Below are 25,235 nucleotides of genomic sequence, written 5' to 3' on the forward strand. Positions count from 1 at the left end.
TAATAAAAACACACAAATTTCTCAGATATTAACAGCAATGTATTTTACACAGATACCAAAGGACAACACATTATAACTAAAACTTCTTTCACCACTCCACTAAAACCCCCTGAACATATCCTATATCAACATTCCAAAATACTATGGAGCATAGATTCACCATGCTTTTCACAGTACAAGACTTACCAGTTTCCTAAAAGAGACATCTCTGGTCCTCTCATCCAATAAATACCATGTCAATCCAATTTCCACTTCCTTGATTACCCTCACCTTTTTAGCTGTGGTCCTACACTGCTCTACCACTTGCATCATCTTCTTCCTCTTTCTCTTTATTCATAGTTCAACCAACTGTGCTTGCAAACAAACCAGTGTAGGAACTATATGCAATGTATATTGGTTCATAGGTTGTTACTTGGCTAATGAACACTAGGGACCTTACAAGCCTAGCTGTGCACTCCAAACCATTTGGGTCACAAGTATCATATGGGGGGCATGCTAGTAGGCAGGTAGCTAAGGATTTGTAGTGAGGGTGTTAGTCAGGATAATACTTTTTTTATTTATATGGCTTCTGTCCATAAGGGACATGGGGGATAGACCATTTCCCATCCAATTGTCAAGGTTTTGTTTGAGTAAGGTTAGGGATTAAATCTGTTTTACATGGGTGGGAGCCTATTCTGTAGTGCAGGGATCATTTGGGACACATATATGTCTCATCAGCACATTCTGTTTATGTTATAAGCAAAGTTCATATCCCTGGATCTAGTATCTCTTGCGCTGTTTGTTTGGTGCACATGCAGCAGATCCATCAAGGCTGGGTCTGAGAAAGCCCTGTAAGCCAGGCAACACCACCCCTTTCAGCAGCCTGTAGGAGACTGAATACAGAAAAAGAGCCTTTAGGTGATCAGTGTAGGACAGGGTATTCATGCCCTGAATTCTCCTGGTCAGAAAGCTTTGTGGACATTCCAAATATTACAAATGTCTGGTTAGATACATGCCAAAGGGGGGCATTGTATTCCATGATAGGTCTAATAAGGGCCAAGTAGAGTAGCACTATAAGTTCCTTGGATCTGCATGCCCTACCCATACCTATAAATTGGTCGATGTAGAATGATTTTCTTATTGTCTTAGCTACATGTTGGTCAAAAACCAGATTGCTGTCTACATATGTTCCCAGATCCCTTACTAGTGGGTTGACTCTTAGGAGTATTTTATAGATGGAGTAATTATCTTGCATTAACAGTTTTACAAAGGGCATTATAATGCATTTTTGTCATTAAGTTTTAGGCCATGACTTTGGCATCAGTCATTATTCTGTGTTAAACCCACTTGCAAGATCTTTGTGTCTTGAGGAAATATATAATAGCTCCAGGGTTACAGTAATCTGTGAACTTGTTGAGCCAGAGGCCTTTAACATTAGCCTTGACTTCTAAGAATTAGATGCCAAACAGGAGTAGGCCCAGCATGGGGCCTGGAGTTCTTCACTGATGAATGGTCTCTTGGTGGAGGTGGTTTCACTGATCCTGACGTCTTGGGTCCTGTCTATGAGCCAGCTGGCAATCTAGTAAGTTATGCAAGGGTCACATAACTCAGAGAGCTTCTCAATAATGCCTGAGCTGGGTATTTATCAAATGCCTTAGCCAGGTCAAGACATGATGCATGTATTGTTTTACTCTCAGCCATTGCCTTGGTGACCCTCTTGTCAACCAGGTTAAGTAGGCATGACCTTCCCTTAACAAAGCCAAAATGGGATGGGTCCAGTGTCTCTAGGTTGCCAGTGCCCTTATTTATCCTTTTGATGATAATTCATTCCATGGCTTTGCATATTAGGCTTGTTAGTCTGATGGGTCTTTAGTTCCCGTGGGTCAGTTGATGGTCTGCCCTTGTGGGGGAGAATGACTGCCACAGTCCGCCATTCACTTGGAATGTAGCCTGCTTCAAGGCTGTAGTTGAAGACTGCCTCAAGTGGTCTTGATAGGATAAGTTTTAGACTGTTCAGGAGGCAACTGAGGATATTGTCAGGACCCATGGACATGGTGTTCTAGGTTTGATTGAGTGCTGCCAGCACATGGTTCCTGCTGATAGCTGGAGGAAGTATGCTGGATGGAGATTTCACCTGGTAGAGCAGGAGGGGACTGGCGAGTGATATTAGAGCTGAATGTATCAGCCAGTAGATAATTCTGCATAGGTAGCTGTGGTCCTGGGGTTGGGGTGAGCCTTGAATGTTGACAAACTGTCACTTAATATGATGCGGTTTGCCTTTGAATAGTTCCTGTCACTGGTTTAGCAGGATTTTCTGGGTTGATTTTTATTTCAAATAAGACAGCTTTGTGATCTGACCTCACTAGTGAGGACATGGCACGGGGGGGGGGGGGGTGCAATGCTCTTCTATGTTGGGGAGTACCAGATCCAGTATGTTTGATCCTCTGACTGGAGCATGCTCTAGCTGTTCCTGAGTGTTTGTGTTAATAAAGTTCAGGAAGCATTGTGCCTGTGAATGTGAGGCAGTGTACATTTCCCAGTCTATAGAGGGGTAGTTAAAGTCACCCATGAATAAGGTGTTTGCATAGATGCTGAGCACCTCTAGCAGGTTTAGGTAAGACCTGTGATACTCTAGGGGCATAGATGTGACCTTTAGCTAGCCACAATATGGTGACTTGCATGTGGATGAGCTCCATGATGTCATTCTGTTTAACCAACCTGGAGGTATGTTTGTTTCTAACATAGATCCAAACACCTTCACCTTTGGTGGCAGTCTATGCTTTCATTGGTCTAAATGTGTGGAAGGCATTTCAGTCTGGGAGAGCTCTAATCAACCTCCTGCTTAGTATGCAGCCATTCTGGAACTGTAAAAATTAATATGATTTTGATTCATCATTTGAATGTCAAATTCCTTGGTAAAGATAATTTTCTCACCAAGGGACTGAAACTACCAGTATCTGTTTAAATTCCTTTGTATATGTCAGTGTTGCATCAGTCGAGAACAATGGCATGGATTGTAAATACTCATTATGGACAGATCATATATTAGTAAAGTTGTGCTTAGCAGTATGGAAGACTTTATCCAGCCTCGTGGCACTGAAGAATGATGCCCTTACTACCCCCCCTCCCAGACAACCCAGGTTTGACTAGTGTCATGGGGGCTGGAATGACTGAATGCTGACTCAGTCATCCTGGGGAAGGAGAGTGCCTAGGCTCAATGCAATAGCATTAAGAGCTAGGTGTGCTCCCACTGAAATCTGTGTACTGCTTGGATGGGAGTTTGCACATGAGCAGAAATGTGCACACACCTTCCATAGGCAGTAACTGCAGAGTTCACATGGCTGTTGGTGGGTGGGGTAGGGCACATTCCCTGATAGCAATAGGATGCTGCACCAGCATCATTGATCTCCTCACCAGCCCCAGATGTGAGTTGGGTTGAGCCTGGGGGAGGCTACTGTGGGTCTAGTAGACCCAATGAATGAGGAGAGGAGCTGGTTGCAGCTGATGATTAACTACAGGGAGGGGAAGCAAAAAAGTAGCATAGTAGGCTTTATCAGAGTTACTTTCTTCTGGAAATTAATTCCTGGCCAGGGAATTTCAATGGATTTTTCTGTCATCAGTTAGGACAGAGGACTACTGCGGTGGTGGTGCTGCAGTAGCGTTGTCGCCTCACAGTTAGACGTTGCCCGTTCGATTCTCAGTTAGAGCGCCTTCTGTGTAGCGACATGCGTGGATGAGCGTTCCTTCATTGAAGGTTGTGCATTAGGCCTGGCAAGCCAGTACATAAAAGTCTACTGCCAATCATTAGCGGACCGGAGTTCCGCAGTGGCGACCCCTAACCGGGAAAAGCCAAAAGACACAAACAAGTTAGGACAGAGGACTAAAGCTGTGCACTGTGCTACTTCCCTTACCCTTCATTTGTCTATCAGGTCACTCAACCAGACAGTGCTTTGGTGCAGCTGGAAATATGGGCTACATGCCTTAATGGCCTCCTGGACTGCATGCCTAGTAATTATCTGCTGTGGGGTTTTAGTTGTAGAACAGAATAGTGAAGTAGAATTGTTGTTAGCTGGATGTGCCTTACATAAGGTAATTTAGAAAGTGTTGTGGGTAGTATAAATCTAAGTAGGGGTGGGTGGGATAAGGGGAGTATATATTAATACTTATTTATTAATCAGGTAGGTCCACTGGACATACAGTCTCTTTTTGGGAGCAACCCAGGAGCAATGTCTGGTTCAGTGATTTACTCAAGGTCAAACAGTAGGCAAATGAGGACTGAGGGAAACAAACCCTCTACTGCAGAAACTACAGCTCACAACCTTAACCTCTGTGCCAACTGCCAGACAAAAGTAGTTACCCATGTGAGCACAGAACATAGGAGAGTCACAGGCGCACCAGAAGATACTCAAGCAGGAGTACAAAGGTAACCATAAATATATGTATGTTTGTTTAGATGTACAGCATAAACATTCTAAAAAGCACAGTAATACTACACTAGTCATATTGGACAATTGATACATGTAGTTTGAACTTCTGCGGCAAACTTAGGGGCTCTTTAGAAACAGTCAGCTGTTGTTTCCTGTTTAGTTTTAATTATTATGTATTTAGTTATTATTTCAATTTAAGTAGAACACATGACCATAAATACTCTGATATCACCCTCTCAAAAACTTTACAAAGTATACTTGTTAAAGTAGTTAAACTTTTGAAAAAAGATACTGAAGACAAAGGAATACACGCGTAGGAACAAATTTCACAAAGTAACAATTTAAGTCATCTGATTCAGCTTTCATGTTAAGTTTAATTTTATCAAACACTTTCTGAATATTATTAAATAATTTTGGACAATCTGCCTCCGCATCAAACTCTATATCATCTAAATCATTCCTATCAACTGGGTCACTAATCACAATAAATTACCAGTAATTAATTTCTCATCTGGCATAATTCTATAATTTGTACTCTGACATTTAAATTGTTGTAGGTGTTTGCTTTCTTATTATCAACTGAATAACATTCCCACCTCTTTTCATAATTCCTTCTGTCTATTCTATGACAACTTCTGAAATTAATTTTGGCTTTCTTATATTTATCTTTATTTTTAATATTAGGTTACCTCCTAACCTTGTTCCACAAAAAAAATGTAATCTTCTGTAAGCTTTATCTATCACCTTATACCACAAAGGGGATTTTAAATTTTTATTAATAACTATAAGGGGTGCATTTTCATTAATTACCTAAAAATATAGTCATAAAATCTTTGCCATCCTGATTCAATACCTCACACAGCAATTACTTCTTCCAATTTCCACATGGTAAGTTGTTCAATAATTATGGAATAATCAGTCTTATAATAAGCATGCCTGCTTGCATTCTGTGGATATTAATCTATCTACCCTTTATGCCTAATTAAACCTTATTCCCCTTTTCAATTCCCACTCCTACCTAGTCATGCCTACTATATGCTCAGTCTAAGACCAGCAGCAACACTGACCCTGTTTTTCTTTTTGTTAGTTTGTTTAATGAAATTTTGGAAAGTCAGAGGATGCCTGAGGAGTGGAGAAAAAGTGTTTTGGTACCTATCTTTAAGAATACGGGTGATGTGCAGAGCTGCAGTAACTACAGAGGGATAAAATTGATCATTCACAGCTTGAAGTTATGGGAAAGAGTAGTGGAAGCTAGGTTAAGAAGGGAGGTGATTATTAGCGATCAGCAGTAAGGTTTCATGCCAGGAAAGAGCACTACAATGCAATGTTTGCTCTGAGAGTGTTGTTGGAGGAATACAGAGAAGGTCAGAAGGAGTTACATTGTGTCTTTGTGGACTTAGAGAAGCATATGACAGGGTGCCTAGAGAGGAGTTGTGGTATTGTATGAGGAAGTCGGGAGTGGCAGAGAAGTATGTAAGAGTAGTACAGGATATGTACAAGGGTAGTGTGACACTGGTGAGGACTGCGGTGGGAGTGACAGATACATTTAAGGTGGAGGTGGGATTACATCAAGGATCAGCTCTGAGCCCTTTCTTATTTGCAGTGGTGATGGACAGGTTGACAGATGAGATTAGACAGGAGGCCCCGTGAACTATGATGTTTGCAGATGACATTGTGATATGTAGTGAGAGTAGGGACCAGGTTGAGGAGTCCCTGCAGAGGTGGAGATATGCTTTAGAGAGGAGAGGAATGAAGGTCAGCAGGGCTAAAACAGAATATATGTGTGTAAATGAGAGGGAGGGTAGAGGAATGGTGAGGATGCAGGGAGTAGACTTGGTAAAGGTGGATGAGTTTAAGTACTTGGGATCAACAGTTCAGAGTAATGGTAAGTGTAGAATAGAGGTGAAGAAGAGAGTACAGGCAGGGTGGAATGGGTGGAGAAGAGTGTCAGGAGTGATTTGTGATAGACGGGTACCAATAAGAGTGAAAGGGAAGGTCTACAAGAGGGTAGTGAGTCCAGCTATGTTATATGGGTTGGAGACGGTAGCATTGACGAAAAGGCAGGAGTCCAAGCTGGATGTGGCAGAGTTAAGGATGTTAAGATTTGCACTGGGTGTGACTAAGATGGACAGGATTAGGAATCAGTATATTAGAGGGTCAGCTCAGGTTGGACAGTTTGGAGACAAAGCAAGAGAGGCGAGATTGCGTTGGTTTGGACATGTGCTGAGGAGGGATGCTGGGTATATTGGGAAAAGGATGCTAAGGATGGAGCTGCCAGGTAAGAGGAAAAGAGGAAGGCCTAAGATAAGGTTTATGGATGTGGTGAGAGAGGACATGCAGGCGGTTGGTGTGAAAGAGAATGATGCAGAGGACAGGAAGAAATGGAAACAGATAATCCGCTGTGGCGACCCCTAACGAGAACAGCCGAAAGAAGATGATGATGATGTCAGAAACTTATAGTTTATAGCTTCCAGCAATCACACAAGACCAAGTCCTAAAATTGCTATCAAAAGCTAAAAATACTGCATTTATGAGTCCTGACAATATTCCTGGATGCATCATAAATAGCACGAAGCATGATTTAGCCACACTTTTTGTGACGACCTTCCACTGGATTAGTAATCAAGGAGCCTCAATCCTCACCACTGGCAGTAGTGAAGACGTTCACTGAGAGAGTGGCAAGCATACATACCAGTGGCTTCTGGTGACTTCAAATCAAAAGGAGGCTGCAAAATACAGTGGAATGGGTGGGGCCAACAGGAAGGGGTGTGGCCAACCAGAAAGGGGTGGAGCTATGCTAAAAATGCAAAAACTGGAACTTTAATTAAATATGCTGCCCTAGGTGCCAAACCATCATTATGAGAGTCCAATCAAGGCAAAATGAATTGTAGAAGAAAAAAAAATTTCAATGCATTGGCTACATGACAGCTAGATGGAAACAAAAAAGTTGTGAGGCATGAAAAAATAAATTAATTTTGAAATACATTACTGGAATGCCAATCAAACTGCAGTGGTGGTGCTGCGGTAGCACTTTTGCCTCACAGTAAGACATCCTGTTCGATTCTCAGCTAGAGCGTCTTTTGTCTGGAGACATGCGTGAATGGGCGTACCTTCGTTGAAGGTTGTGCATCAGAGCTGGCAACTCGGCACGTAAAAATCTACTGCCAATCATTAGCAGACCGGAATTCCGCTGTGGCGACCCCTAACTGGGAAAAGCCGAAAGACACAACAACATGGACAGAGAACTGGAAGCAGGAGAGGGAAACAGCCTATAAGGCACAGTAGTCACAGCCTCTTTAATAGACATATACAAGCAACAAACCTACATTAAAGTTAAGGTTGGCCGATATACACATACAGCAGAGAACAGTTCAATAACAATGTGTACATGGCAAATACTGTATAGGTTTGCATGTGCCTATATCTAATCGAACAGTGGCCAGGTATGCAGCACTTCTGCTCATTTACTAACAGCCCAGATATGCAGCACTTCTGGTCATCCACTAACAGCTAGAATTGGAAAGCTATGTAAGAGAACAGTTTCCCTCTTTCAGGCAAAAAAGCATGAGTCTGTCCTGCTTGGGTCCCAGACATGGGGGAAAAATTCAAATAATGAGCTGTACGTGTCAAAGTGTGAAAATAAAACAATGGATAGTTAATAACTTATAGTCAGATAATAGATCCAATAAAATATGTTTTCTTTAATTTCCTACGAACATAGTAACTATTTCCAATTCCTTTCTAAAGTGTTTAGCATAATAGGAATAACTCTTCATATGTAATTAGCCTTATAATGCTTAAACTCATCACACAGACACTTAAGTTACTGTGAATTAGCAGGCAGTCTAAAATGTGCACTAGGAGGCTAAGAATGGGTAGTATGCCTAACGAGTTAATGGGTTAGAAAAGTGACTATCAATGGGTAGTATGCCTAACATGTTAATGGGTTGGAAAAGTGACTACCAATGGGTAGTATGCCTTACAAGTTAATGGGTTAGAAAAGTGACTACCAATGGGTAGTATGCCTTACAAGTTAATGGGTTAGAAAAGTGACTACCAATGGGTAGTATGCCTTACAAGTTAATGGGTTAGAAAAGTGACTACCAATGGGTAGTATGCCTTACAAGTTAATGGGTTAGAAAAGTGACTACTAATGGGTAGTATGCCTAACAATTTAATAGATTAGAAAAAAATGGAACATTTTACAAATAAAATGCAGTATTAAAGTATCATTCTAAGACAATAAAACTAATCATAATTCAAAGAATACAAATACAGTGACAACAAGCCACTTACTGGATAAAACGGGTTAATATGCTAAAATAAAACAAAATAAATGCATCTGATCACTCAGTAAATCTACAGATCAACACAATGAAATAGACAGCATACCAAAGCAACACTATAGTGGTCTAAAATGTAATACACAGTAGACAATAGTCCCTAATCATTGGAATGGGGAAGTGTTCAGTATAACCAGCAAAGAGCAGGGAGGGCAGGCACTGATGGACATTTTATTTATTTATTTATTTTATTTATTTTACATTTGTTTACATAAAGTAACAGAACAGTGATACTATGAAGATACTACAGTGTGACCTGTAAGAGTTAGAGAAAATAATGGAATTAACTAGTCTACTGGTAGCTCATGTAATCAAGTTACCTGCCCTGAGAAAACCTCTTGAGACTTAAACCTCACGTGCTAATCAAGTTACCTGCCCTGAGAAGACCTCTTGAGACTTAAACCTCATGTGCAGCATGGAACAATCAGTCTGTACAAGCAGATACACAAGAGTGTCAAAGCCACACCATGAGATGATCAAGCAGGACTGCAAAGTTAAACAGAAATACTAAGCTTGTTTGCTCAGCACTATAACATTGAAACAAATCTTAAAAGTAAAGTAATACTCAGAAATGTCACTTGTGACTGCAGCAGTTGGTATGTGCAGCTTGAACTCCTCTGGTGACCTTACAGCTTTTGCAGACACAGTCAGCTGCACAGGTAATAAAGAGCATTGCTCTTTCCGTTTTAATTACTACAGATTTGGTCGGTACTTTCACTTTAAAATGTAATACATAGGCAGAGAATTGACAGGGGATATTACCTATAGGTGGGGACTGGAATTTGATTTGCAGCAATGAGGATGTATCTGTGGGGCCTAGAAGGGAAAATATAACAAAAGAGGATAGATTTCTGAAGGAATTTATGAAAATATTTGGTAAGAAAGATGAGAATTCAGTAGTAGGAGCTCAGAGAGACTTTACATATTATTACCCAAGCTACAATAATTGGGCGAGACTTGACAGAAAAATTTACATATTACCCAAGGTACAATAATTGGGTTTGACTTGACAGAAATTATATTTCATAGGAACATATCCATTTATTTGAGAACTCTGATACACATCCAATAACTATTTCAATTCCTGCGCCAATAATTACTAAGATAAAAAAAAGTTTTGCCACCATCTTTTTTAATACAATTCTGTGCCTTAAGAAAGTAATATGCTGAGAAGGCGACAAGGCAGTTTTTAAGTTTACTGTGATGCCTAGTCTGGCATCAGGTAAGATTGTTTTGTCCCTCACTCGTAGTAGTAGATGCTTGGTGGTGGCGGTGAGGAGCCAGTCGTCTAGGTATGGAAACTCACGGAATCCATGAGCCGTAACCACTGCTATGCATTTGGTGAACACTCTGGAGGCTGTAGTGAGACCAAAGGGCAGGACTCAGGATTGGTAATGACTGGCTCACAGATGAAAGCATAAATGTCTCCTGGACCGCCTGTCCATTTTTATGTGGTAGTACATGTCCTGGAGATCTATCGAGCACATCCAATCGTCTTTCCCAAGAAAAGGGGATGTTGACTGCAGTGTCACCATCTGGCACTTTGATTTTTTTTTTACAGGTTTGTTTAGTTAGCTGAGATCTAGAATGGATCTCCAGTCCCCTGTCTTCTTTGGAACTAAAAAGAACCTTGAGTAAGTTCCGGATCCAATTTGGTCTGTGGGGACATGTTGGATGACTCTTTTTTTCTAGCAACGTGAGTATCTCTTGTGTTGCATCCGGGTGGAACGTCTGGCATGGACTGGTTTACTGGGGGGGGATGGAAAAGGGTATTAATAGCCTCTGGATATGATTGTCTGTACCCATTTATCTTGGGAGATTTCTTGCCAGGCGTTTGGGTACAGTGACAATCATCCCCCGACTGCCTCCAGAGAAGAGCAGGTGGGCCTCCTTTCAGGGGTGCTGGAAGGGCCTCCCAGAGAACGTATCTCTGTTGCCCTGATTCTGTGGACCCTCTCTGCCTTGAGGTCAGCATTTTCCATTAGCATTTCCCCCTCTGCCCCTGGGGGAAGTGTCATCATATGCATTACAGAAACCTTTTTGGGACTTGCGGAACCACATCTTCTCACCTTTCTGACCTTTAGGATAAGGTCTAGACAGGGTGGAAAAATGGACTCCAACAGCAGATAAGGTTTTCCCTTAATGCTCGCACCTGGTCAGAGTATCTTTCACCTTTGATCCAAAAAGGGCTGAACCATCGCAGGGGGCATTGGTGAAGGAAGACTTGAAGGGTTCAGCAAAGTTGCAAAGATGCATCCAAGAATGTCTCCTAAGGGAAATTCCTGCAGCTGCTGCTCTACTCGCTCCATCGGCTATGTAAGAAATTATTCTCATGGAGGCGTTCACAATGGAGTTGAGGATGGAGAACTGTGAAGAAACTTTGTCTGCAGTCCCCAAAGGTACAGAACCCTGAAGGGTATCTCCTAGCTCCTTTAGGAGATCCCTTTGAAGCCTCATAAAATGGATGAGACAGTTCTGCGACCACAGGGTATAGGCCACTGAAGAAAAGGCACGCTTTCCATATCTGTCCATAGTTCTTGACTCTTTGTTAGGAGGATGAACAGATGAGGCAGTCTCCGATAGCTCCTTCTTGGTGGCCACCACCACCACCATCGCATTTACAGGGACATCCTTTGTCAGAAACTCCTTCTCTGTAGGGGCAGTAATAAAACATGTAAACCACTGTTATGTTATTACACAAAAAATAGAACATATCACATGAAACGTAAAAAAGCATGGGAAATCTTAAAAAGCATAGGAAATCTTGAAAAACCTCGAAGGATTTCTAACTTGTCCAGCAGCTGCTACAACTATATTTTACCTTTAGTTTACTTATGTTTTTTGTCCTTATAATGGCATACTTATGTGTATATAAATATATATATAAATATATAAAGTTATATATGTAAAATTATATATAAAAAACATGTACAGAATTATATAAAATAGATATATGCATGAAAATTATATTTTTACACGTATTGTATAAGATATTTATTTATTCATTCATCTGAGTTGTTTATTTATTTGTTGGAATAATAATATTATGAAAAATAACCATCAAAATTACTTTATTTTCATATTATTATATTATGCCACTGTTTAATTCATTACCTATGAAGGCTTTTGAGTTTTAATATAGCCATGATTGAACACATATCATTCAGGCCCGGCCAAATATATGCATTTAGTCGGATCTGCCACAATAGTTCTTGCTTTTCAAGCTCTATTTCAACTGGCCCCCCTCTTATATTATGCACCAATTGATCCAAGATCCAGAATTTAAATACATGTGTAGGGTGTTCTGAAATATGTTTTGCTAGTGCATTATCTTGCTTATCTTTGTTTATACTGTAGATGTGTTCATAAATTCTGTCCCTGAATCTACGGATAGTTTTACCCACATAGAAACATGAACAGGTCTGGCATATAGCCAGATATACCACCATTTTAGAGTTACAGTTGAATCTGCCTTTACTTTTCAAGACAATGTTTTTCACGGTTAGTGTATTATTCACCAAAATGTATTTACAATAGGGGCAGCTTCCACATGTATACATACCCTTTTTATTGTTGTTAAAGATATTATTGTTACTATGTATACCTTCCAACAGTTGTTTAAAGTTCCTATCTCTCCTAACTGTGAATTTTGGTTCTTCCCCTATTTTGTCTATTATTTCTTTACTCTCTTTGAGGATATTCCAATTTTTGGAGACAATACCTTTCAAAAAGTAAAAGTCAGAATTAAATGTCAGTATTAAACTGTACTCAAAAGTTGAAGTTCTCTCGGTGGTCATTGTGTCTGTGTGGGGATCCATTCTTACACCCATAGGGTCTTCAGAGGTATTTACTATTAGGACTTCAGTATGTGCTTCCATATTACCTCTCACTATTGGTGTATAAATTCCCCTATTTCTTTTTATTTGGACTTCATTTATTAAGTTATCTAACATACTATTTGGGTAAGCTCTTCTCAAAAACATCTTCCTCAAGTTGTTACATTCCGCTTGGAAATCATCCTCTCTTGAAGTCATTCTTGCCGCCCTAACTAATTGTCCCTTAACTACTGACTTTTTTTGGAACATAGGGTGGGCACTTGAAAAATGTAAGAAAGTATTGGAGTAGGATGGTTTCCTATAAATTTGGGTTTCATACTTCTTTGCAGTATTATTTTTAGTCAAAAGTACATCCAGGAAGGAAATTTGTTTCTCCTCAAAATTATATGTTAGCTCAAGGAAGTCAGTGCTATCATTTAAATATTTTACTAGACACTCTGCCTGACTTTGATTTCCCTTAATTAATATAAATATATCATCCAGGTACCGAGTGTAGTAAATAATTTGACAGTTAATATGTTCCTTGTTGAATATATAGTATTTCTCCCAATAATTCATAACCAAATTGGCGAAACTTGATCCACAGGGTGACCCCATTGCCACTCCACTTTTTTGGTGGAAAAAGTTATTTTTGAAAGTAAAGTAATTATGGGCCAATACTATACTTAATAGCTCTTCAACTAACACTAATTCTGATGAAGATGCTCCTTTTTCTTTAATATTCATAATCACCCACTCAATACCTGTATCTTGTGGTATTGAGGTATAAAGATCTTTTACATCAATTGTGAGTAAGTTATTATCTTCGTCGAACCCTATATTGTTAATTCTTTCCAAAAAGGACCAAGAGTCTTTACTTATACAAGTTTCTAGATTTACATATTTCTGGAGAATCTTATCCACTACCTTAGCACACGCATAGGTTGCACTATTCCTGCCGTCTACTATTGGTCTAAGGGGTGGGTTGCTCAAGTCCTTATGTATTTTAGGTACCCCAAATATAACTGGAGCAATAGGTGATGGCATTATTAGATAATTATATAGTTCGATGTTGATTCTCTGTTCTATAAATAAATCATTTATATAAATTTTTATTCTATTGTTGGCCTGATTGTATTCATTAATGGATACATGATTATAAGATTCAGATGTCAACATTAATTCGATTCTGTTTTCATAATCAACCTGGTCCATGAAAACCAGACCCCCACCTTTGTCTGGTTTCATGATACGAGCTCTGGTATCTTTCAAGTATTTTATCCAGGTTTGTTCTTCAGCTGTAAGGTTATTCCTCGCTCTACCTTTCCCTTTTAGATTATCCATGTGTCTAAAATCGAGTTCACACATTTTTTCAAAAGTGTATAACAAGTTGTGCAATGGTGGATTGTAAGTACTTGCAATTCTAAATTCATTCTTATGCATTTTACTCACATTACCCAACAAAACTGCCAAATTGAGTTTCCTCACAAACAGCTTTAAATCCAAAATACAGTTCGTAACATTCAGTCTTTTGGTAGGAATGAATGTGAGGCCTTTTGCTAATAAGTTGGCTAGTTCAGCTGGGACATGGACCGAGGAATAGTTATATATTGAGAAGTCCCCCTCAGAGTTAGTCACAATAAGAGGGGAAGTGCCTAGGATCGGTTGGTTTATTTCCATTTGTTGTGTCTCTTTCTCTGGTTCCGTATATTCTGCATTCGGCCCCTCTGAAAACCCTGTTGGTTACCCCTCTGGTTGTTGTTAGATTGGGGATTAGGTTTAACTTGATTTTGTAGACGTTGACTTCTGAAAGGCCCCTCATCCATGTTATCTTCCATTTGGGTATTTCTATCAGGGCATATTCCTTGTGTATTGTTAAATGTTTCAGAGAAATGGTCATCATTATCTAAATTTACACAATTTTCTCCATTCATAGTTTGTTGGTTATTATTCACATTTCCTTTCTCTTCTTTCCCATACCCTCCTATTTTCCATTGTTGTTCTGGGGGTGGGGTAGGGTAGGCCGACCCATTCTCATATTGCACACAATCTCGTTTTAATTTCTTATATTTAGTTGTTCTTGCTTTATCAATAACAGAATCGATAGTTTGGAATATACGTGTATATTCATATTTATATCTTGGAAAATCAGGATGTATTTTAATTTGAGTGTCCAAGTCAGTTATGTTAGCCTTTAATTCTTCAATTGTTTTACCATAATTAGCTTTCATTACATCTAAAAGTTCAAGACCTTGTTTATTAAATAGTTTAACTAGATCCAAATGGAATTGAGACCCTGCTATCAGACCTGTTGGGAAATGACAGGTCCTGAGTCCCTTTGGTACCTGTTCTAGTCTCAGACATTCATTAAAATAATCGATCTCCAAAGATAGTTTCTTATATTTAAGTAAAATATGGTCAAAGTGATTCATTAGTTCTATTATATTTGATTCTTCCCTAGCCGGACTTACCATTGTGGCTGCTGAATTCATTTTAGTCAAACCCATAGGAACAGCAAGCCATTCATTAAGATCAGGTAATCCAATAAGCCCTGGGTTCGATTGTATGTTGTTTCGTGTGATGTTGCTGCCACTACTACTTTGCTCAGCATAGGATAACCTTCTTTCTTCTATAGAATCTGGAACTGAAGGAAAAACCATTTGCTGGCCACAAGGGATAGTATCCGATAATACAGGTGGAGATAGACCATTATTTATCCCCGTTGCTGTTACTGAAACGCTATTGCCATTATTAGCGCCAAAATTCAAATTTTGTGAACCTCCGTTGTTTGTAAGCGCAATAGGGCTCCGTTGCTGCTGCTGCTGGTGCTGGTTAAGTAGACCACTCATAGAGTCTACCTTTTCTGTCAGTCTTGCAACCTGTTGTGCCAGGGTTTGCACTACTAGTAGAAAATTACTGTTACCAGCTTCACTTGTTGTTCCGCCAATTGGTAAGGCTGAAATAGAAGGTGATGCTTCCACGGAGCTGTTCATCGGACTACTTGGCATGTTCGAAAACTGAATATAGACCAAACAAACACTGATTAAACTTTTAAAATCCACAAGAGATGCCAAATGTCCAAAACACTGCCGTTTAATGAAACAAATAAACTGAAGCGCTTCTCCAAGCACTTTTCGTTCTAGTCATACACAAACTTCATCAGACACCATGAAATCAATTAACAATATTTAAATACTGTGCGTAATAACATAACAGTGGTTTACATGTTTTATATATCTATCAACATGTTTTAAATATTCATTAACATATTTATTATAACTATAATAATTTAATCAGAAGATTTTAATTCTTTTATGATTCGTGGTAAGACTGAGTATTAAAACAGGATTTTATTTAAAATTAAATAACTGTGTATTAGTAAGGAGGTATTAATATAAGGATAATATTGCTTTAAATTTTAATTAACTCAACAGTTGATGTATTACGCACAGTATTTAAATATTGTTAATTGATTTCATGGTGTCTGATGAAGTTCGTGTATGACTAGAACGAAAAGTGCTTGGAGAAGCGCTTCAGTTTATTTGTTTCATTAAACGGCAGTGTTTTGGACATTTGGCATCTCTTGTGGATTTTAAAAGTTTAATCAGTGTTTGTTTGGTCTATACCAAGACAATAAACACAACTAGTGTGACCATCTGTAATCGACATTTTTTTGACTACTGTGGTCACACTTTTTAAATCCTGACTGTTTATGTTCTTTTTTGTTTTGATCCTTCGACATCCTGAATAACAAAGTTTAGTCAGAAAAAGGACAAATACCACACTAAACTTGTCTAAAGCAGAAGAATTATAACAGAATTCTAGCAGAAGAAAAATATATAGCAAACTACTGACGAAAAACTTTTTTTTTTTTTTTTAAAGGGGGAAGAGGGAGAGAAATTCCTTTAACTTAAGCGGAATTTCTCTATAGGGAGAAACACAAACAGAGGAAGGGAAGCAACCCTCTAGATTAACGGGCCGAAGAGAGCCCTCTAACTTAAAACGGGTCTTTCTGGGCAAGCAGGAACAACACAACTACACTAACGGGGTGGGGTAGACCAGAAACACTAGTCGCACACACACAAACCAAAATTAGGAGAGAAAAAATACTTTGAAAGTTGTATAAGAAAAAATATTCTTCTTAGCCAACGAGCCAGCAGAAAGTCCTCTCGATCGCATGAGCGGCAAACGAGATCTGGGTATCTTACCTGGTGCATCATGGGATAGGGGTTAGCCTCGAGCCAGTGGAAGCTCTCGAGTTTTTTTATTAGGCTGAGTCCAACCAGCAAGAATTATGGTGAGATAGGACAACATAACATTAAATGTTAAGCACCCCCTGCTTCATTTGTTATAATTGGATATTGTTCTAGGCATTTACCTTGCCAGTACTGCCCAACAAATGACAGTGGCAGAATTCAAAACAGATTCTGTTTGCTGTCTTTGCTGGTAATATGTCCCTGACTTTTTCCTGACGTAACAGAATCCCTTACATTGTCTATGGAGATAAACAGATCCCTTAATGCTATAACCATTATTAAAGAACTAGTGCACATATAATACGAGTGTAATTTGTCAGACATTTTCCATGCTTAACACACACTGCCACATAGTTTAATGACGAGAGGTTAAGAGGTGTTTCCCAGTCTCATTCGATAAACAGCAAGGCTCAAACCCGTTTCATCAAACACGACCGTCCCTCTCAACCTCATAGCGCAAGAAATCTGGGCAATGAAATAAATACTTGGGGGACAAAGGTCCCAAAACAGGAATAAGTTTTAAATATTGCTGTTATAAACTTGGAGAACTGACAGCATGACAGGAGTTGCATTAGCGTGATTTATTTTTCTTACGGGTATGAATTTTGAAACTTAAATGTCTGTCATTATTTTTCTGACTTCATTCCTCAGTAACTTGCCAGAAAACTAAATCTTTTATGAGGAACCAACCAAAAATGTTGTTGTTAGTGTGTCTTTTGGCTTTTCCCAGTTAGGGGTCGCCACAGCGGAACTCCGGTCCGCTAATGATTGGCGGTAGATTTTTACGTGCCGAGTTGCCGGCCCTGGCGCACAACCTTCAACGAAGGTACGCCCATTCACGCATGTCTCCACACAGAAGACGCTTTAGCCGAGAATCGAACAGGAGAACCGACCAAAAATTTGTGGCAAAATAAAATATGGACAGTTAAGAGACATGAACACGGCTCAAGCAACGAATTAGCTGGTAACAAGGCTTGCAGTTTAACCCAAAACAATCTACAGTATACATTGTAAGTCTGGAGGCTCAGCTTTCGCTTTCTGCCTGAAGTGACCTACTGGGCAGCCGCAGCTGTACATGTTGTTGTGGTGTCTTTCGGCTTTTCCCAGTTAGGGCTAAAGCATAAAAAACTTAACTATGAATATGTGATTGGGCGGTACTTGTAAGGAACTACGTGGTAGAGAGGGATGTTTCAACGGATGCTGTGTTCTCTTCCGTGTACTCCTCCTTCACTTACATTACGTGATGTAAACACGAACGAGTTAAAAAAAAAGTTGCAGCGGCGAATTCCAGGGGAAGATAAACCCCTCCTCAAATCACATATATCATCCTAATAGCCTTCACTTATGTAGTGTGAGGTGGCTACGTAAAAACTCAGTCATAAAGTGAAAGACGGAACAGGAAGTGAGAGGGCAATTTCGATTCTTTGTTTCATAGAACCTAAAAACAGTTGACAGTTATAGAGTTCCCTACTTAAACTTACAGTTTTGATTAAGTTTAACAAGACTGACCATAGGACGTTAGTTTCATTTTTTTTCTGTTTCTCCTTTTTTATTTCTTTCCTTTTTTTAGAGAGCTAAATTGGTTTGATCAGAAGAGCAACACGTTGCATTTTCTAGGATGAGGCACAGATTGTATGCTCGTTTACATGGCCTTGTTATTTTAATTTTCCAGGTACGTTTCGGGTGTATTATTCAGTATATTGCAAAGCTACACATTGATTTCCTTCAGGTACATTTCCCGGCATCTTGGTAACTAGAAATTACAGTAAATTGTTGCACTCCTATAGTGTTCATGTTTGTTGCACCACTTCAACTTTTTAAATGCTTGAGCCTTTTCTAATTATATTATCTTTTTGAATAGGTTTCTTAATCAAGCGTCTATGTTATTGTAGGCTGTAAAGTTAGTAATGTGTGTTGTGCTTGTGTTATATGTATATATAAAATAAAAGATCATTTAGGGGTTGTACTGATATTATTTGACATGCTCATGAACCTTTTTTAAGGGTGAGTACTGGTGGAACAGGACAGGAAAATTCCTAAACATTATCATGGCCACTGTAAATACACGCACAGGTTTTCAAATCTTATTTTATGTTTAGTAGTTCGTGTTACATCACATTTTTTTATGTTTAGCCTTCTTTCTGTTTTCACTTACCCTCTTCTGTGACTTCAGTTGTTGACTTGTCTGCTTACTTCTTATTTTGGCTTTTCCCGGTTAGGGGTCGCCACAGCGGATCACCTGTCTGCTCATGATTGGCAGTGTAGTTTTACAGTGTCGAGTTGCCAGCCTGGCGCCCAACCTTCCACAGAAGGCACACACATGCACACACTTACACCTAGGGCCAATTTAGAGTGTCCAATTCACCTACAGCATGTCTTTGGGATGTGGGAGGAAACCCACGCGACCACGAGGAGGACATGCAGACTCCACACAGAAGGCACCCCAGCCGAGGATCGAACCGGAGAACTTCTTGCTGTGAGGCGACAACTCTAACTGCTGCACCACCGTGGCCGCCCTCGTTGACTTGTCTGCTTGCTACACTTCCATTACAACATGTAAATCCAAAAGCAGGCATACATTGTAGCATAGATCATGTAATAAAAAAAGAAATCTCACTCGTACCTTGTAAGGGAGGGGTGCTTCTCCTTTAACCCCCCACTCTTTGTTTAGAATTGCCAGGTGAGTTTGGAAAGTAACACATACCATAATAAAATGCATGTTTTCTATGTTATGTAATACTTCAGTATGAAACACTGTTTTTATGCTGCAACTTATTGAATTTATCTTGAATAAAATTTCAAGAAGAGTAATTGGTTTGGGGTAAACTGAGGAAGACCAAAATCATGCAATACATCCGAGAATAGTGAGGAAAGTTTACTGCTGTTGCAAAAGTGCAGTGTATAGAAAGTTTTAGTCTGGGTGGTTTGGTGAAGGCACCAGACGTTAGTCGTGCCACATGTCAAGGCAGTTGTACAGTTTTCCTCTGAAGTTTGTGGCTGTGATTGAATTCTCTTGATTGATTTTAGTGCTGGTCTATTAAGTGTTAATGCTAAAGAAAGGAGGAAGTTACCTACTGGAGCTTACATCTGAGTGTTACTTTGTAAGACCAATTACTTAAGCAAAGGTGTAATATAATATGATGCCATAATAAACCTGTGTTGTCTACAATTCACCCCAGTAGTAGCATTCTAGCATATAGGTGGTCTATTTTTTCTGTTATGCTTTATAAAGGGGATGGCTGTTATCACATTAAATTCAAAAGTTTCTTAGTGTCTTCGTATCATAAATGTTTTGCTTGAGAATGTAAAGTGGAGGGTTGACTCCTCTTGTACAGAAAAACTAAGCATAGTAAATATTGGAGTGATAAAACCATCAAGTTGCATTACATACGCCATAGATTCATAGATGTTTACTAGACTAATACCCATGAGGGCCGTTTTAAGCCTAGACATGCATCCCAAATCTCTGACAAGTTATCACTCCTTTGCTAAGTGTAAGCAGGGGGCTTGGGAGATGAACCATGTACAAGCAGTGGCTTGGGAGATGAACCATTTACAGGCTGCCTGTGTCTATTAGAGACATATAGGTCCCAAACCAGGGATCAGTTTCATGTTCCCCATGCAGTTGACCAAGTTACACTTGAACTGGGTTAGGGAGGAACTCTGCTTCAGATGGATGGGGAGCCAGTTCCAGAAAGGGGGTAGTCTCTGGGATACATACCTGTGTCTCCAGCAGATCCTATTTATATCACACGCAAGGCTGATCACTTTAGAATGGGTAATTCCAGTGCTGTTTGTTTTGCATATATACAGGATGCCCATTAGGTCGGGGTCTTACAATACCTTGTATTCCAGGCATAGATCTCCCCTCAGTAACCTGTAGGAGACGGAGTATAGGAATAGGTCCTTGAGACAGTCTGTGTAGGACATTACTTACACCCTGTAGCATTTTAGGGAGGAATGTCTGTGGACGCACCAATTGTTGGATGTGCCTGGTTAGGTATATGCCAAAAGGGGCATTGTACGCAATGGTAGGTCTGATGATTGCCGAATACAGTGGAACAATGACTTCCTTGGACCTAGATGCCATACCTTTGTTTATAAGTTACACAACATAAAATGATTTTTTCATTACTGTAGACACGTGATGGTCAAAGTCTAGAGTACTGTCTGTGTTCCCAAGTCCATGACTACTGGATCAGTTCTTAGAGGTGAGTTATCAATATGATAGTTATCAGGGGTGGATGACTTCCCGAAGGATACTACTATGCATTACATGACATTTAGTGTGAGTTCATGGTTCAACCAGTTATTTATCTGTGCCAGCTCTTCTTGGAGAATATTTGTGTCAGTGGAGGATTGGAAATGTAGTCAGCAAGAGGCCATTGACATTGGCTTTGATTTCAGGGAAGTAAATGCCAAAAAGGAGCAGTCCCAGGACTGATCCCTGAATTTCTCCACTTGTGACTGGCCTCTTTGTAGAGGTGGACTTCCCAGTTCTAACTTCCTGGGCCCTGTCTTTGAGCCAGCTGGCTATTCACTGTGTGACTTAAGGGTTTATATCTAAACTCTTGAGTTTGTCAACAATGCTGAAATGGATTATTGTGACAAATGCCTTAGCCAGGTCAAGGTAGGCAGTGTGAACCATTTTGCTTTCAGCTGTTGCTTTAGTGACCTTCTCAAAGTCCACCAGGTTGAGTAGACATGACCTCCCTTGACTAAACCAAATTGGGTTGGGTCCAGTGTCTGGAGGATTCCTATGTCATTACTGATCACTTCCATGGTAATTCTTTCCATGGCTTTGCATATGACACTAGTGAGACTTATGGGTCTGTAGTTTCCAGAGTCTGTAGATGGCCCACCTTTGTGCAGAGGGATTACTATTGCTATTCTCCTTTCATGTAGATACAGTTAAATAGTAATTTCAGAGGGTCTGATGGGTCATGTTTCATTCTATTTAGAAAGCATCCTGGAATGCTGTCTGGGCCCACTGATGTAGCGTTCTCCACCTTAGAGAGCGTATCAAAGATCTGCTCCCTAGTGGGAGTTTTACTTGATGGTATTTCCTGAGGGCAGGTTGAGGGGTGGAAAGAGGAGTCAACTTTGTCAAATTTTGTTGTTGACTAGGATAGAACACTGATCTCACAGGACCATTTTTAATCTCAGTTTGGGTATACAGCCATGGGTATAATAATAGCCAAAATATAGACAGAAGTAAAACATTTCTATTACAAGTATATTGCAAGCTATTCAAAAGTACATATTAGAGGCAAACAACTGTGTTTAGAACCTTATAACAAAGTAAGATATAGTGAAGAGGAGAAAGAAGGATGTTCAGGGGAAAATTAGTAAACATTATCAAACTAGATGCACTATGTTTTGGACATTTAGGTCAAGAAAGGTCCTAAGGTTTTAATTGATTACTACTTGGTGAGTGGGCAGGTGAATGGGCGGAGGCTGGACAGACCTGGGAACCCCAAACATATACAGAGTGTGGCCAATGAATACCTAGCTGATTACTTCAACTCCGATCTGTAGAAAAAATTGGTTCATGTATCTGCCCAAGGTCAGGAGCAGAGAGTCTGAACAGATTCTGTTCAAGACCCTTATAGCTGAGGTAGCAGCAAGTAGCTGTGACTGAAAAGGAGGTCAGTGCTTGTCGTGGCAGTAACTCTAGAACTCCTGGTCAACAACAGAAGAAAGGAAGTTTTCGCATTAAAGACATCTTCTGTGTAGTACTAGGAATGCTGACAAAGGAATTTCCAGACTTAGGAGCAGACATTGACAGGTCAGAAAAGCAGCATCTCTTGCTGTAACCAGAATGAAGACCCAGGTGTGGAAGAGGTTTGGAGAGGATGTGGCATATGACTTCATATGACTTTTGAACAACCTCTAAATGGTTCTTATGAGGAGAAGGTAGAACACTGTTCAGGCTATTTTCAGCAAGGGGTAGAAAAACACTGACTGGGGACATTGTTAGAAGTAGAAGAATCACTTTGAAGAGTAACTGAATCTGATGCACATACTTTTCCCTGAGAAAGCAGTGCCAGAAGCACTGGGTGAGATTGATTTTCATCTCTGTTGTTGAGTTCATTCTGGTGGTTAAGCAGTTCCATTGTGACAAAGTTAATGCAGATGAGATCTAGCCAGAAATGAGATGTGACAGGGCATGTTTTGGTTGTTATGATTTAATAACCTTTTCAAAGTTGTTTGGGAGGCGAGGACAGTAATACTTGGTCATGGTCACTGATTTTTAGAATGGAGAACAGAAAGTTTTGTTATAGATGGGTCATGCTGCTTAACCTTCCTAGGAAGTCTTACATCAGTGTGCTAGAAAGGAGACTTCAACTGAAGTCAGGCCTTTAATTCAGGAGGAGCAATGTGGATTCCTTCCTGGCTGTGGAAAAAGTGTCCGCTCTCTGTCTTTGCTTATATGTTGGAGGTGTCATGGGAGTCTGGTAATCATTTAGCGTGGATTTTACTCAAACTTTGTCTTTAACAAGGTTTTCAAGGAGTTTGTAACCTGTATGACTAAGGCCATACATTTTTCTCCCCAAACTGCACATACAGTCTAGCTGTTCAGACATCCCAACTGAACCAGGTAGCAAATTCAGTTATCTACCAGCTACATGGTGAACACTATTCTTATAGGTTCATAGGAATATACTAGGCTAATGACCACTAGGACCTTTATAAAACCTAGTCATGCAACCCAAATGTATTCCATGAGTTATTGTGCCTTAGAGGTTATTTCAGAAAATGTGTTAGTTAAGGCGTAATTAACAAAGATGCAGGATAAGGACTAGGCAGGGGTGAATTCCCGATTTCCCATCCACTGGTTCAGGCTGTGCTTGAATACAGTAATGGAAGGACTCTGCTTCACATGGATAGGAAGCCTATTCCAATGAATAGGGATTCTCTGAGGCACCGGTCCCTCCAACTCATCCTATTTAAGTAAAGTTTAAAACTCATAGATGAATTGGTTCTGGTGTTGTTCATTTTGCAGATATGCAAAAGGCCCATCAGAGCAGGATCTAAGGATGCCTTGTATGCCAGGCATAAATGGCTTTGCAGTAGTCTGTAGGAAATGGAGACAGAGGTTTGAGGCAATCTGCATAGGGCATTATGTTTACGTCCTGTATTCTTTTTGTGAGGAAGCTTTGTGGACATTCTAGCTGTTGCACGTGTCTAATCAGGTACATACCGAAGGGGGCATTATACTCAATAATGGGTCTGATGAGGGCTGAGTACAGTCGCATGCTGATTTCCCTGGACCTTAGTGCCATGGTCTTACTTATAAGTTGAGTGAAATAAAATTATTTTTTTACTAGCTTACACACATATTGGAAGAAAGCCAGGTTACTATCTACATGAGTCCCCAAATTCCTGACTACCGTTTCTACTTGTAGGAGTATTTTATCAGTGAGGTAGTTTCCCCTGGGTGGCCAACTTCTCAAAAGGAACTATTTATGCATTTCTTGGCAGTGAGTTTTAAACTGGGGCTTTGGCATCATTCATTTGTCTGCGTTAGACCTTGCTGAAAAAGGTAAATGTCTTGGGGGCTTTCTATTATTGCTCCTAGCTTCCAGTGATCTGCAAACTTGGTAAGCCAGAGGCCATGACGTCTGAAAAACAGATGTGAAAGAAGAGTGAATCCAGCACAAAGCCCCAGGGGACAACATAACCAGCCTCTTTGTGGAGGTGGTCTCTCCAATCCTAATTTCATGGGTCCTGTCTGTGAGCCACTTTGTTATCCATGCCTAATTCCATGAGTTTGGTTATGCTTCACTGTGGTATGTTATCAAATGCCTTACCTAGGTAAAGGTAGGTAGTATGCACCATTTTGCTCACAGCCATTGCCTTGATGACCTTCTCAGAGAAGTCCACAAGGTTCAGTAGGCATTACCTGCTTTTGATGAAACCAAACTGGGTTGGGTTCAGTACCTGAAAGTTTCCTTTGTCATTGTTAATCACTTCCATGATAATGTTTTTCCATGGCTTTGCATATGAGACTAGTCAGACTAATGTGTTTGTAGTTTCCAGGGCCCATTGATGGCCCACCCTTGTGATGACCGCTGCAGTCTTCCATTTGCGTGTTACTACTACTTCTTTTTTTTTTTTTTATTTCTACTCTATTTTTAAATTCCAATTTCATTTTGTCCCACTCTGTTTATATTTTCTGATGACATTTCTATCTTCCCTAATAATACCTATATAAATTCCAGTTTACATTCTTTAAATTCCTGTCTGTTTAGCAGATAGGTGGGAAAGCATAATTTTTGTTTTATTGTCCTGCATTCTTTTGGTTATTATTGGAGTGTGATCTGAAACGGGTATTGGATGCATATCAAAACTTTCAATTAAATGCACATGTTTCTCTGCAAAATAATTTCTGTGTAGCCTAAAGTGACTAAC

The 25,235-nt window shown here is 39.9% G+C and overlaps 1 protein-coding gene across 4 annotated transcripts in view; it reads left to right on the forward strand.

Moving 5' to 3' along the window:
- The first annotated feature begins 18,022 nt into the window (after positions 1 to 18,022).
- SPPL2A (signal peptide peptidase like 2A) overlaps positions 18,023 to 25,235 on the forward strand; it is a 1,262,472-nt gene continuing 1,255,259 nt past the window's right edge. For 3 of the 4 annotated variants that reach the window (XM_044077634.1, XM_044077636.1, XM_044077639.1), the window contains exon 1: positions 18,229 to 18,492. In XM_044077634.1, coding sequence (XP_043933569.1) covers positions 18,439 to 18,492 — 54 coding nt within the window. In that variant the 5' untranslated portion in view covers positions 18,229 to 18,438. The other variant, XM_044077635.1, reaches the window with a different exon arrangement.

This window comes from Protopterus annectens, chromosome 7.part0, assembly GCF_019279795.1.
Source record: "Protopterus annectens isolate FY-2018-M chromosome 7.part0, PAN1.0, whole genome shotgun sequence".
NCBI lineage: Eukaryota > Metazoa > Chordata > Ceratodontiformes > Protopteridae > Protopterus > Protopterus annectens.